The sequence below is a fragment of the Mobula birostris genome, chromosome 9 (assembly GCF_030028105.1).
Source record: "Mobula birostris isolate sMobBir1 chromosome 9, sMobBir1.hap1, whole genome shotgun sequence".
Classification (NCBI taxonomy): Eukaryota; Metazoa; Chordata; class Chondrichthyes; order Myliobatiformes; family Myliobatidae; genus Mobula; species Mobula birostris.
In genome coordinates this window covers 34,738,916-34,754,111 of record NC_092378.1, presented here as the reverse complement: position 1 = coordinate 34,754,111, position 15,196 = coordinate 34,738,916, and the positions used below count along the sequence as shown (strand labels likewise).

The following is a 15,196-nucleotide window of genomic DNA, read 5'->3' as shown; positions in this document are numbered from 1 at the left end:
GGATTTTCCCCTAATGCAGGTGTCTGAGAGTAGGGAGTATAAAGGGTAGCAGAGATAAGGAGAAATTTCGTTTCTCTGAGAGAACTGATCCTTTGTAATTCTCCACCTTAAAGAGCTGTGGAGGGTAGATGATGGACAATATTCAAAACAGGGATACAAGCCGTATTTCCTTCAGCCAGATTTTTATTGAATGACAAGTATGATGCTGGAAGAACTCAGACAGTCAAGAGCATTAATGGAGGAAAATGGACAACTGATGAAACTATTCACCTGGACTGGATCAGATCTGGATTTCATCTGCCTAGATCAGGGGTTCCCAACCTGGAGTCCACAGACCCCTCAATTAATGGTAAGGGTCCATTGTATAAAATAAGTTGGGAACCTCTGGTGTCAACTTGAAATGCTGAATGTTCATTTGATGCTGTCTGACCCAAGTATCACTCCAAATTTCAGCATCTGCATTCTCATGCCCAGATTCTTATTAAATGTTAGAACAGATTCAAGGGCTCTACTGGCCTACACTTACTTATGTTTGCATATTTACCTCACTAAAGTACAGGTCGACCTTCTATAATCCGGCATCATTGGGACCTGAGGAGTGCCGGATTAGTGAAAATGCTGAATTACAGAAGGATCACATTAGGCAATAGTTAACCGCCTCATCATACCTTTAAAATATCAAAGGATTCAAAGGTTCATTTAATGTCAGAGAAACGTATGCAATATATATCCTGAAATGCTTTTTCTTCGCAACCATCTATGAAAACAGAGGAGTGCCCCAAAGAGTGAACGACAGTTAAATGTTAGAACCTCTGAGCTCCCCTTCCCGCTCTCCTCCCTCCTGCGCGTAAGCGGCAGCGAGCAACAATCCCCCCCTCCCCACCGGCAAAAAATAAAGCACACCCACTACCTGCACTCAAGCATGAGCTAAGTGATAGCAAAGAAACAGATTTGCAGTTACCCCAAAGACTACATTGCACTCGCAGTTACTGAGGGAATCCCCGTTAGTTTCTTTATCTCCGCTTAGTAATATGCTTTAATTCAGCGGGTCACCACGTCTAATCTGAGGTCGTAGGCAGAAGAGAACGGAGCGCCAGCCGGGCGACACCAGGAGGGCAGTGCGCGACTGCTGGCAGGCGGGCCGCCCCGGCGCGTGCCAGCTCCCCTGCCACTGGCAGGTGAGACGGGCGGGTGCCAGGTGGCCGCGCCTCATGCAAATGATATTAATAAATGCAGGAAAGCAAGCAGGAATCGCCTGTCTGTGCTTACAAGAGCACGCCAACACATGAACAGATCTAGCGCAACCAAAACAATACGCAGCAGATCGGTATGGTGGCCCAGAAAATTTGAAATTACAGTTGCATGGAAAATTTGAAATCAGTGCGGATTATCGAAGGAACCGGATTACAGGTAGTCGGATTAGTGAATGTCGACCTGTGGACATATGTGGAGAAAATTGCAGCTAGGGTCCAATACTTGCGTGTTGAGTGCTGTAACCAAACATATGTACCTTATCTTTTACTTTCCAATTAATATCAACATGTATCATATAGGAATGCAGATATCAACAAATTTTATGAGAAGCAGTGAAATCCCAGCTTTGTAAGTGAAAAGGTACAGCATTTTCAATGTTTGCAAACTTCAGTGCGTCTGTACACAAAACGCAATTTTGTGTCCCATTACACAAAAAAGTAGCAATTGGTGCAGTTAACTCAAATGTAGCAATTATAAGGTAGGTATTAACATGGTCTAATAGATACAGGAAAGTACTAGGTTTGGATAAACTCTCCACAAACTCAAGATTATTTTTGTAACTGCAAGCATACCAATAAATTACTGTGTACACAAGGATCTTATCAGAACTGAACTTTCTTTCCACTCAAAAAGTTTTTTTTAAGGACAGATTTCATACACAGATCAATTACGTGATATTGAGGTAAAGGAAAGAGGGTGCAGAACAAAATCATAAATAATTGAGGACATATTGTTGATCAAAGTATTCCAAATCAAATATTATATTTATATCAAAAAATCTAAGAATATTTTCTTTAAATTTGAATCCTCAAATTATATTGATTAAATCATTTTAATTACTTTGTGTCTGAAATATTGTTTTAAATTCTATTAAACCATGTACCTTTCGAGTAACAGAATTATTCATTTTGATCACAAAAAGTTATCTATCTTTAATATATCAATCTATAGTGTAAATTTCAAAGTAAATTTATTATAAAAAACATATATATCACCATATACATACAACCCTGAGATTCGTCTTCTTCCAGCAATACAGTAACTCCAAGAAACACAATAGAATCAATGAAAGACCACACCCAGCAGGACAAGCAATGTGCAAAATACACTGTACAAATACAAAAGAGAACAAAAATAAAAAAAATAAATAAATGAGCAGTAAATATCAAGAACATGAGATGAAGAGTCCTTGAAAGTGAGTCCATAAGTTGTGGAACAGTTCACAGATGGGTGAGTGAAGTTAACCTGTCTGGTCCAACAGCCTGGTGGTTGAAGGGTAATAACTGTTCCTGAACCCAGTGTAGTGGGTCCTGAAGCTCCAGTACCTTAATCCTGACGGCAGCTGTGAGAAGACAGTATGGTCTGGGTGATGGGAGTCCTTGATTTCACATTTCAAATCATATGCCAGTGATATTAAACCTGATTCTGATTATGAATGCTGTTTTGGTGGGGAGGACTTTACCTGTGATGGACAGGGCCGTAACCACTACTTTATGTAGGATTTCCCATTCAAGGTGATTGGTGGTTCCATACAAGGCCTTGATGCAATCAGTCAGTATGCTCTCCACCACACATCTATAAAAGTTTGTCAAGGTTTTAAATGTCACGCCAAGTCTTCGCAAACTTGTAAGGAAGCAGAAGCGCAGCCATGCTTTCTTTGTAATTGTTCTTACGTGCGGGGCCCAGGACAGATCCTCTGAAATAATAACACCGAAGAATTTAAAGTTGCTGACCCTCTCCACCTCTGATTTCACAATAAGGACTGGCTCTTGAACTTCAGTTTCCTACCGCTGAAGTCAATTATCAGCTCCTTGGTCTTGCTAACGATGAGTGAGAGGTTGTTGTTGTGACACCACTCAGCTAGATTTTTAATCTCCCTCCTATATGCTGAGTTGCTGCCACCTTTGATTCAGCCAACGGCAGCAGCGTCAACAGCAAACTTAAATATGGAATTGGTGCAATGCTTAGCCACATAGGCATAAGTATAAAGCGAATACAGCAGGGGGCTAAGTATGCAACTTTGTGGTGGACCTGTACTGATGAAGATCGTGCAGGAGATGTTGTTGCCACTCTGAACTGATTGCAGTCTTCATATGAGGAATTTGAGGATCCAATTGCACAAGGAGGTACTGAGGCCAAGATCTTGAAGCTTATTAGTTTTCAACACCCAGCTGTAGTCAATAAAGAGTATCCTGATGTATGCAACTTTGTTGTCCTGATGTTCCAGAGTTCAGTGAAGAGTAAATGAGATAGCACCTGCTATGGACTTGATGCTCCAGTAAGCAAATAGGAGCGGATCAAATTGCTTCTCAGGCAAGATTTAATATGCTTCATCACCAACCTCTCAAAACACTTAATCACTGTGGATGGAAGTGCTACTGGACAATAGTCATTGAGGCAGGTTACCACATTATTCTTAGGCACCGGTATAATTGAAGCCTGCCTGAAGCAAGTGGGCACCTCAGACTGCCAAAGTGAGAGATTAAAGCAGCAGATCAGCACAGGTCTTTAGTACTTAGCCAGTTACTCAATCTGGACTAGTTGCTTTCCATGAGTTCACCCTCCTGAAGGATGCTCTCACATCAGCCTCAGAGGCTGAATTCACAGGGTTATTGGGGCTGTGGGAGTTCATGAAGGTTCCTCCATGTTTTCACAGACGAAGCGAGCATACAAGGCATCGAGCTCATCTGGGAGCGAAACCTTGTTGATACCCATGTCACTTAGTTTCACTTTGAAAGAGGTAATAACATTCAAGCCTTGCTACAGCTGTCGAGCATCCTTCAGTAATTAAAATTTGGTCCGGAATTGCCACTTCACAAGCAAAATGGCTTTCCGGAGATTTTGTAAGTGGACTCTTGTATCTTACTTCGTCACCAGACCTGAATGCCACTGATCTGGCCCTCAGCAGATTGCGGATCTCATTGATTCATGTGGGGCTTCTAGTTGGAGAAAGATACTGAATAATTTTGTAGGGACACACCTGTCTACAACTGCTTCTATAAAGTCCATGAAAAATGTGGTGTATTCATTCAGATCGTCTAGTGAGTCCTTGAACACGGCCCAGTCCACCGACTTGAAGTAATCCCGTTGCCACTCCTCTGCCTTCCCTTGACCACCTCTTTGTTGTCTTTATCTCTGGAACCTTGCTATTTAGTCTCTGCCCATGTGCAGGTAGGAGAAGGACAGCCAAATGATCAGATTTCCCAAAATGCGGTCTTGGCCTGGAACGATAGGCATTCCTTCTCATAGTATAGTAGTGGTTGAGTGTGTTGAAGCCCCTGGTGCTGTAGGTTATATGCTGATGATAAATGGACAGAGGTATCACGAGTGCTTGACTAGCGTCAGTTTTTGGTGTTATATAAATTGTGGTCAGGATCACGGAGGAGAACTCTCTTGGTAAGTAGAAAAATCAGCACCTAATCATTAGATGTTCCAGGTTGGGGAACAAGATTACAACAAGACCGCCATATCCAAGTACCACAATAAGTTTATAATGAAACACAGACTTCCACCTTTTGCCTTCTCTGAATCAGCAGTGCGTTCCATCCTGTGTATCAAGAAGCCTTCCGATCTTACTGACATATCCAGCGTGTCTGGAGTGAGTCATGTCTCTAAGAAACATAGAACACAGCAAATCCTCTGATACTACTCTCTTGCCTTTAGGTCCTCAGTCTTGTTCTTCAGCGACTGCATATTTCCTAACAAGATGCTGGGTAGAAGAATTTCCATTGCTTGGCATTTCAGTATGGCTTGAAGTTCTCCGCTCCTCCCTCTTCTTGCCATGGATATGTACCTTTGTCCACTTAAAGGTGCTGTATCTGCACACTTAACAGTTAAGTCCGTCGAGTCCTTCAGAAGATTGTGAAATCGCTAGTTCAGTAAGACAGTTCAAAAGAACGTTGCTTAAAGGGACATTGCAGGCTGCAGATTGCAGGTAGAGTAATTTAGAAAAGGTATATTTAGAAGTTTCGTAAGCAGCCCGCGACATGTCACCATAATTCACCAGCGCAAACTTGGAAGTAGGAATATAATTGGAATGTAGCATTTGAAAATGTCCCTCATTAACTAATCAAGAACTTAGCTATGCTCTAAACATGTACTGGTTGAATTGTGATATTTTTGAACTCTACTGATGAAATTCTACAATTGATTGAAAGACTTTGATCTTCCTTACCATCAATCACACAAAAAAGGAAACATAACTAATAACTCAGCATGGTGGAACTTGTTTTCCTTTTTCTGTAGTTCATGTACATGTACTACTTTTCTCATTCTACTGCATAACTGTAAGTCATCAGAGCATTCCATGAAAAATTATTCTCATATATAATTTCTCATTATAGTCACCTACTCTAAGTTGTAAGGATATCTACTGAAAAGTAGTTGAGGTATCAGCCTTTTGGAAAAGATCTGATTTCCCTGTATGGAAAGTTTCAATACCAATAAACAATGGTCACTGCTGATACCAAATATTCATAGGTAGTTTGATATGACAGCTGTACACTTTCTGCAATCTTCGTAAAGATCAGAATGACTTAACAATATTACTTACTGTGCTTAGTGAATGTATAGTGACATCATTTGGTGTTTACTACTGGTTGGAATATGGACAATATATCTTAAATGTTGATTCTTCTCTATTCTCAAAAGTAGATGATGACACCCAAGAATATGTATAAACATCTGATTTGGGCCGTGACTTTCAGTTACAAAGGACAGTAAAAATAATCAGAGTTTGTTAATCCCATAAGTGACTTATTGCTGTAAAGATGTGTATCTGTCAGGCATGAAAGGCAAAACTGGCTTCATAATAAAGTATCCAGCTGCCATTCGTTATCTAGTATCATACACAAGGAATGATTAAACCACTGGAAGTCTCCATGCCCAGACAAGGTGAACAAAATTAAGACAGTTTACAGTTAATGCCCAGAATCGACAATCACTAACATATCTTAATTGGCAATCACTAATACCTTTCTCTCTTGGACTTGCTGTTTCTGTTTTTGAATGATATCATCCACTTGATCTTGTGTCATTCCTTTCCAACGATCTACAATTACACGATTTGGTCCAAATGCACTTAATGCCTGTTTTGGATTTTCTGTTAGCAAATCACTGTGTAGGTGGTTTTCAATTTCTATTAAATTATCTTCTTGCTCATATTGTTTTTCCAGCTTTTGCCTTGTAGCCTTTTCAGTTGCCTAAACCACAATAAAGTAAAATGTTACATTTCTAGAACTTTTTATTTCCTCTACATGAAACATGGGAGAATCATAAAAGATGATTGGCCTCCCCATTTCATTTAGTGGATCTAGCATTACTTTTGGTTGATATTATGAAATGAACAGCATCAGATATAGCCCTGAATTAGCCTAACTTCCTTTCCACTGATGTCAGCAGGAAGATAAACAGGCCACATGCTATGCAGCCAATCTAACATACCCCATTTTATGCACCCCCAGCATTAATGTTACCCCTTTCAATTGCTCTCTATCACTGAAAAACTTTCTCTCTTGATGATTCTTAAGGCACATTTGGTTACTTGTGAGATTGTACTTGGAATATTGCGTGTAGGAAGGATGTCACTAAGCTAGAAAGGGTGCAGAAAAGATTCACGAGGATATTACCGGGTATGAAAAGCTTGAGTTATAAGGAGAGGCAGGATAGGCTGTCCCCTGAAGTGGAATCTTATAGAGAAATACAAAATACATGAAGGAATTGATGAGGTAAATGGTCAGACTTCTTTCCAGATTCTAAAACTAGAGGACATATGTTTAAGTTAAGAGGGGCCAGACTTAAAAATGACCCAACAAGCAACTTTTCCCACAGATAGGGTAGTGGTAATCCATATGACCAATACCAAACATTTGAAAGCTATTTTGACGGATATATGGATAGGAAAGAGTTAGAGGGATGTAGGTGAATGGCACTCAGTTGGCATGGACAACTTGGGCCAAAGGGCCTGTTTCTATGCTGTAAAATCCTATGTCTCTATGATACAACCTCAAATTAGATTGGGGAAAAAGTTGCCTTCATCACACAACTTTTCGACTCAAAAAGAAAAGTCACTATGATGGCACCAAATTCTGTGAGTTCAATTTCCCCCTAGAAACGCTTCTGCTACCAAATAAAGCATTGGTTTCTTGTAATGCCTGCAAGAAAAAGTAGTCTAAGTTATCTTAATGTACTATTGCTGTTCAATTTCAGCAGAAACTTGCATAATTTAGGATGCAGGTACACAGCTATTTGAATTTTTCCCTACTAGCTTTCTAGCAGGTTTCTTAAAAGTAGTATTATAAGTATTCTCACATACGGATGCGAGACGTGGACACTCACCAAGACGATGCGAAAATCTCTAGATGGTTGCTATACACGAATGCTCCGGATGGCTCTTGATGTGAGTTAGCAACAGCACATAACGAATGTTGAGCTCTATAACAACCTACCACTAAAATTGAGGCGAGAAGACTGCAACTAGTGGGGCACTGTCCACACCACCCCGAGCTACCTGCCAGCCTAGTCATCATATGGGAGCTCAAGCACGGGAGGATGAACCCTGGGCGCCCTCCCAAGACTATGGTCAACATGCTCCTACAAGACAGCGGCACGGCTAATGTAGGTGAACTGAACACACTGATGAGGGAGAAGGAGAAGTGGAGAGTCCGTCATAAACGCGCCTGACGCCGGCCCCCTAGGCCTGAGTTGACATGGTAGTAGTAGTAGTAGTAGTAGTAGTAGTATTATTATAAGTTACTGAAGAAAAATTATGTTTTTAAAAATTTAGTGTGGAACCATGGGAACAGATTTTAAGGCACCTCTGACCAACGAAGTGCATCAGGACATCTATAGTTCTCTGTAGGGCTTAAGACTTCCCTTCAAAAAGATATTTTTAACTCCACCTTCTGGTGCAGTAAAAAGATAAGTAGTGCACTTCGTGTTTATTTTAGCAACTAGTTGAATTTTCCAGTTATCCCACTCGCTGCCAATCTGCTTAAGAAGCAACAGTGGAGCCCCTTATAAAATTAACATCTGGCATTAAAATTTTAGAAACTATGGGAGATAATTTTAACTTTAAATGATATAATGATTGGCAAGGTAGAAATTCAAAAACTCATAATTTAACCACAAAACTGAATTAATTACAAACACTAAAGTTTTTAAAAATTATTTATGTGCAAATCATCCCTAAATTGATGTAAATCCAGAGCTGCTTGCACAAATGATCACTATGCTGCTCCCGTTAGCCTGTCTGACATTCACTCGGCATCAGGTCTGGTTCATACAATGTCCACTTCCTTTCTTACTGATATAAATTGGAACTCCAAAATAGAACCTATGATCTTTGTGAATCACTCAATATTACTAGAAGCATACTGAAACTATCAGTTGTAACCATTAACAGTTAAAGGTACAGTTAGCTGATAACAGTGGATATCATTGGCAGGTTAATAAGGTCTACACACACATGCTAAAACTAAGATTGTTTTCTGCAGTTTTTAGTTGCTGATAGACTCCTTTGATGTTTCAAACCTTCTTCTTTTCATTGATGAATCCTTCCACAGATACAAGAGCTAAGCAAGTACAAGAAAATGTTTTTGTTCCCCTCTCTCTCTCAAAGCTACCCCATCTCCCCATGTAATCATCTTACCACCAGCCAACCCCTACTACTTCCATAGCCATCCTTCTCCATGATAAACATAGAAGGTCCTCTTCACCAATATATCAGTTCCAATACCTGATCCTCTCAAACCACAATCCCCACGTCTTTCTATCCCTTAATACCAAATTGATGGATTTTCGTTGACCATTTCACTTTGGGTCTCAGATGCTGAATTTATTAGAGACATGCACTATAAACAATACAATGCATTGTCTGACTAACCTGCATTTATTGACACCAAGCAAATCATGTATAGTTTAATGTTGATTTTATTCTATCTTCTGATGATGACTTTGATTCTGTTGATATTCAACTTATTGTCCTCAAAATATTTGGCTACAAAATATAATATTCTCCTGCACTGCATCTTTATTTTGTTAGTCCTTCTTTCCACCACTTTGGAATTTTGTTCACATTCACCGTTTACTGAAAATGGTGATTCCTCTTATCTCCAAACTTCTTTTCACATCAATAGCTGTTAAATTTATGAAACCTGTTCTTAACAATCAAATTGTCTTGTGACATAATCATTCTGCCTTAAACCATAATTACCAGCATGATCACATAAGGTCATGGGAATGAAGCAAAACAAATGCATGTTGACTCTTGATCTACAATTAAAAAAATAAAAGGTGAAACCTGTGCCCTATTGAAATCCTTTGTTGCTACAGTAACAGCTCTCCTAGTGTCTTCTTCCATTTGTTGCAATTCACAAACTCTTCGGTCCAAAGCTATCCTATTCTTATCATACAATTTATCTGGAAAAAGAACCAGATAAGTTAAATAAAAATCAGGATCAGAATCAGGTTTAATATCACCAGCACATGTCATGAAATTTGTTAACTTTGTGGCAGCAGTACAATGCAATATATGATGACAAAAAGAAGAGGAAAACTGTGAATTGCAGTAAGTATTCAAATTTTTTCTCTCTATTAAACCACTTAACTTTCAATAGATTTCACTAAATGTTTTTATTACTAATTTTTTATTGCAACATCAACACATTACATTCAATACAACCAGTTGCCAATTACATTTTGACTGTTTATCCCAACCACCCCCCAACCTTCATCACCATCTCCCCCTCCACCCCTCCCTCCCCCATCCCTCTCCCCTCCACCAACCAACTGAATAGTAGTGCATACACAGACAAAGCATTCCTATTTTATACAATAGTAATATTTTCTAATTTATCTGTGTTGCTCATCTTCCCCTGAATCTGTTATTGTAAGTTGGTGGTGGAGCCCTGAGTTACCCTCTTCCCACCCCACCTCCCATCAGCCCTCCCATTCAACCCTTTACTTTATAACATCTGTGAGTGTCACTTAGCAATGTCAGACACTGAACAATAACCGCCCCCTCTAGCACCAACAAATTAGAAAGGCAAAGCAGTTCTCATAGACAATCATATCAAAGAGACAAGAAAAAAGAACCTGGACAAACCTATTACCCTATATAAATAAAACCATTTCCGTCTCAAATATAATATACCACATAATCAAGACCCCATTAGCTCTCTTGCAAGAAACTGTTGCTTTAATAAACCATCCCTTAGCGATGGCGCCAGTCATGTCTCATCTGGCGCCCAAGAACGAAAACAAGTCTACTGGAGACATAACCCGAAATGAACATGTACAACTAAAGTTATTCAGAATCAGAACAAACTGCTGTTTTTCAGCTTCATTCTTGAAGAAGTATGACATTTGGGTATATTGAATATCACCTTAGGAAGTAAAAAATAAAATGTATAAATCTAGGCAGACTTACATCACCTTATCATGTTATCCTTGTACTAACAAGTTAACTGAGCCATTACCTTAAAACTTCGACCTGCAATACTCAGAGACAAATTGGCCCCTTAATTAACTAAATACAAAAGTGCAACGAATGACTTTCTAATAAAAGAATAACCAGAAAACTTCACACCTAGGACGTTAACTTGCCCGTGCCTGTTAGACTGCGCATACAGGCTGGTCCGAGCTCTTAATGCAGTTCCATCTCCTCCCAAGGGGTGTGAGGACTTTGCCCAGGGTCTTCTTCCATATCTCCCAGCACCGATGAATTCAGAGCTTCTTTCGCTTCCTCTGCTGAGTTAAACGACATCTTCATGCCCTCAAAGTTGCCAGGTATATGAGGAACGAGTCGATCCCCTTCTGTCGAAGCTTAGCGCGGATCTCCTTGTACCCCTGCCATTCCTGCATCGTGCCGGGGCTGTAGTCGGCGAAGAACTGTAGCTGGGTGCTATCCGGGAGAGTAGGTTTGGCTTTCCTTGCGCACTCCAGGATAGCCTGCCGGTCGGTGTATCGTAGAAGCCTAAAAAACATGGTCCGCTATCTTGAGGTATTGTTGGAAAAGATCTTATGTGCTCTATCGGTCTCCAATAGAGTGCTGTGGGAATTCTTGAGCACTGGAATCCAATTAGGCAGCATCTCCTGGAGGTAGCCTCGCGGATCATCGCTCTCAGCGCCTGTCGGTAAGTTGACCAGCCGCACATTGTTTCTCCTGGATCTGTCCTCCAAGTCGTTTAGCTTCTTCCATATCATAGTCACCTTTGCGAGACAGGAGTCAGTAACTTTCTCATTCTTGGGTAAGCAAACCTGAATGTTGTCTATTTTGTTGAAGACCGTGCTAAATTTTTTAGAATGAATGTCCGCTTGCTCCTTTAATGACCGGAGAATGTTGCCATTCTCTGCCATATGCTTCTGTATGGGGTCAAGAGCCTTTTCCAGCGACTCCTTTAGCATGTGGGCTACCGTTTCTCGCAGTGATTCCATCTCCGTCGCCATTGTTTGCTTAATTAGCCTAGCTGTTTCCTCGGATGAATCGCTAACTTGGTGTCATCTGCTGGTATCTTGTTTCCTAGTTGAACTTCAATCTTTTTTTTGAGGTCATGTCTTTAGTTAGATATTTCTCCAACTCAGTCTTGTAGTAAGACCATCTATGAGCCCTAGAGAACTCGAAAAAGGAGGGTTATATGTCAGGTTCAGTGCTGTGCTGCCATCTTGCCTCGTGCCTCACTGGAAATCCCGCTAAATGTTTTTAAGGACGGCATAGCATTGAAAGGAAATTACATTTTTCTAATGTGATATAAGGTGACATTACTTAAGGTTGCAGTCTGAATTAGAAAATGTACCTTGCATAAATTCCTACACAGGGAATGTTCAAGTTATGTTCAGTTTATCTTATTAATTTTCATTCTTTGATGAGACATGAAATCAAATACATTTCTCCTTGTTCAATTTATGCAGGATGATTTTTGCTTTGTTTTACACAAGTAGGAAGGTTCATCTGAGGGCTATACACACTGAGAAATCATTATAGCTTTCTGATAATATCTAATCAAATAGATTAAATGAGCAGAATATGCTGCAAAGTTCATTGATGATTCTTTAAACTGTGCAGAAAATAATCAAGAATCCTAACCAACAATTCTCCTATAATTTAAAACAAAAGCATACTTATTGCCCATTTCAGTTTTCTGTGGGATATTTTTGCCACATTTAATTAGAATCACAGTTATTAAAAACGAAAAGTAGTTCATTATATATGAACTCCCTTGGTATTTCTTGAGGTAATCTGGAGAGAGCTATATTAATACATGCTCTTTTTTTCCCCTGTTCTTTCAAAGCTTCTCTCCTTCAGATATCTCTGCAGTAAACTGTTATTTCCTTGCCTTTCTATGCAAAGTTGAAAGTGTGTCTTGCACCATGAAATGTAAATCATTGAAAAATATTATGAGCCTCAAAGAAAGAATCGATGAAAGAGGCTTTACAAAGGCCTCTATTGGTCTGGACCAGAATTAAACCAGGTCCTGGTGGAAAAGCAGAGGCTCTAATCCACCTAGTCTTCAAACAATATATTCTTTCTTTGAATTCATTTTAAATCTGTTGAATCCATGGAAATACTTACCATACATTGAGTTAGGTATACTATACAATGTTCCCATGAAAATCCATACATCTTAAAAAAAAACTCTTGGTAGGCCAAGGAAATTAATTCGCTCTATTTAGATGACTTCATAGCAAGACTTAGTCCTATCCAAATATCCTTTCTAAACCAGGAAGTAGATTTAAACAGAGCGGAGTTCATCAGTGCCTGCAATCATTTGAGAATCATCTCCTGCATACTTTTCAACAGAAACAGTATGCGATAGGGGTCCATAATTATATGGAATGAAGCAACAATGTCTAAACAAAAAAGAGAACTAAATGATTAAATAAAAACGATATGTTAATACTACAGCATACTGGAATACAGCTGGTCTATATGTTCTCGTTCAAAGCAGAACTGAACAAATGAAAGAGACATGCCATTATAGAAAATCTGTGAAAACCTTTTGATAATTGTTACATGCAAAAATTATTAATATCACTCAGCTGAATTTTTATTTGTAATTCTACTAACCTGCAAGCTTCTGCTCTTCCAAAGCATTCTTTAGTTCTTGCTGCTGTTCAAATGACCACTCCCGGACTTGTTCCTGTTGACGCCTAATCCTTTCTCGCTGATTTAAGTCTTCACCAGTAAACATCTGTATGCTAGACACTGTACAACGAGGATCATTGTCTGAAATTCGGGCGGGGACATCTTTTTTTAAAGCCTGTGGGTCATTCAGATCAAACTCACGGCGTGTTTCAGGCTTCTGATAGGCCAGACGGAATTCAGAAATAGCCTTGTTTAAGTTAATCATATCACGTTTGTATCGATCATCAAGAAGGCACATTGTTTGGTCATGTCGGATCAAATCTTTCGCTGCAGCAAAATATAAGAAAAGTAATAAAATACCCTTGTGTATTTTACACAGGGAGAGGCTGACGTCACAGCACAAGTTGGGTGAATCCATTCAATGCTCAGAAAACGCGCTTCACACTCCACATCAGCCTACCATCCTCCCCTCTGGACTCAACCAAATAAACATGGTCCTACTGTGCACTGCCATATTGGGCTGAGAGACCCCTGACGAGATTGTTAATGGGGCTGCTTGGTCACTGCCCACCACCGTCAGTGCTAACATTGCGCATCCTGTGACATTCAAAAAATGAGGTTCATTTTTTTGAATCATGATCTCTCATGGAACCCCTGATGACCTCTCTTAGAACCCTAGGGTTCCATGGAACCCCGGTTGAGAAACCCTACTTTAGCTCTATATACAGTTTTCAGAACTAGAATCAGATTTAATATCATTCTTATATGTTGTGAAATGTGTTGGCTTTGCAGCAGCAGTACAATGCATTACAATAATAAAGAAAAAGCTGTGAATATATATATATATATAGTAAATAATTAAGTTAAATAAGTAGTGCAAAAGTAGTAATAAAAATGGTAGTGAGTTAGTGTTCATGGGTTCAATGTCTATTCAGAAATCAGATGGCAGAGGAGAAGAAGCTGTTCCTGAATCGCTGAGCATGTGCCTTCATCCTCTGTACCTCCTTCCTGATGGTAGCAATGAGAACAAGGTATGACCTGGGTGATGGCAGTATGATGGATGCTGTCTTTTTGAGACCTCACACCTTGAAGATGTCCTGGATACTATGGACTGTAGTGTTTATGATGGAGCTGACTAATTTGACAACTCCCTGCAGCTTATTTCAATCCTGTATCCTGTGCAAGTAGCCCTCCTCACCAATACCAGATGGTGATACAGCCAGTTAGAATTTTCCATCTGTGGAAATTTTCAAGTGCCAAATCTTTTCAAAGTTTTAGCCTTCAATTTTCCTCAGAAAATCTAGTACTATTGGAATAAAATGTCAGTTGGATTGAGAAAGTGTGTATTGATGGTGAGAACAGAAAGAGAGGATTAAGCATGTTATCAGAGCACAAATTGAATAAGGACCCACTCCCAGCAGACTGTACTTCCTTTTCCACCAGACATAAATTCTGAATTGGACAGGAATGAAAAGTGATTTCCTTACCCATGTTTCTCAGCACCCACATGGAACTGAGTGAAAAGTGAGTTTGCTAAACACTGGAAGATACCCAAAAGATGGAAAAAGGTGTGTAATATTCCGCCAGATTCTAATAAAAGTTTTAAGGGAAATGTAAGTACTGCTTTGCAAATGTGTATACTGTATATCTGACACCATATATCTTATAATAATTGAGTTTCTAAGTTGTTTTCTGTTTTACAATGTAACCAAAGAAGGATCAATTATTTATTATGGCCCGACAACTACAAACATTTAAATGGAAAAATGCTGGGAAATGGCAAAACTAGTATTTAGGCATCTAAATCATCTGGATTGAATCTTGAACTATTATACTGTAATCAGAATTTATTTTTAAACT

General features: G+C 39.5%; 1 protein-coding gene across 2 annotated transcripts in view; it reads right to left on the bottom strand.

Annotated features, from left to right (window-relative positions):
- Positions 1–15,196, bottom strand: part of LOC140203358 (RIB43A-like with coiled-coils protein 2) — a 77,584-nt gene that overhangs the window by 13,357 nt on the left and 49,031 nt on the right. For both annotated transcript variants that reach the window (XM_072269403.1, XM_072269402.1), the window contains exons 4-6: positions 13,319–13,663; positions 9,554–9,672; positions 6,228–6,455 (exon numbers count right to left, since the gene is read on the bottom strand). In XM_072269403.1, the coding sequence (XP_072125504.1) occupies positions 6,228–6,455; positions 9,554–9,672; positions 13,319–13,663 (692 nt within the window). The remainder of the gene's footprint in view (positions 1–6,227; positions 6,456–9,553; positions 9,673–13,318; positions 13,664–15,196) is intronic.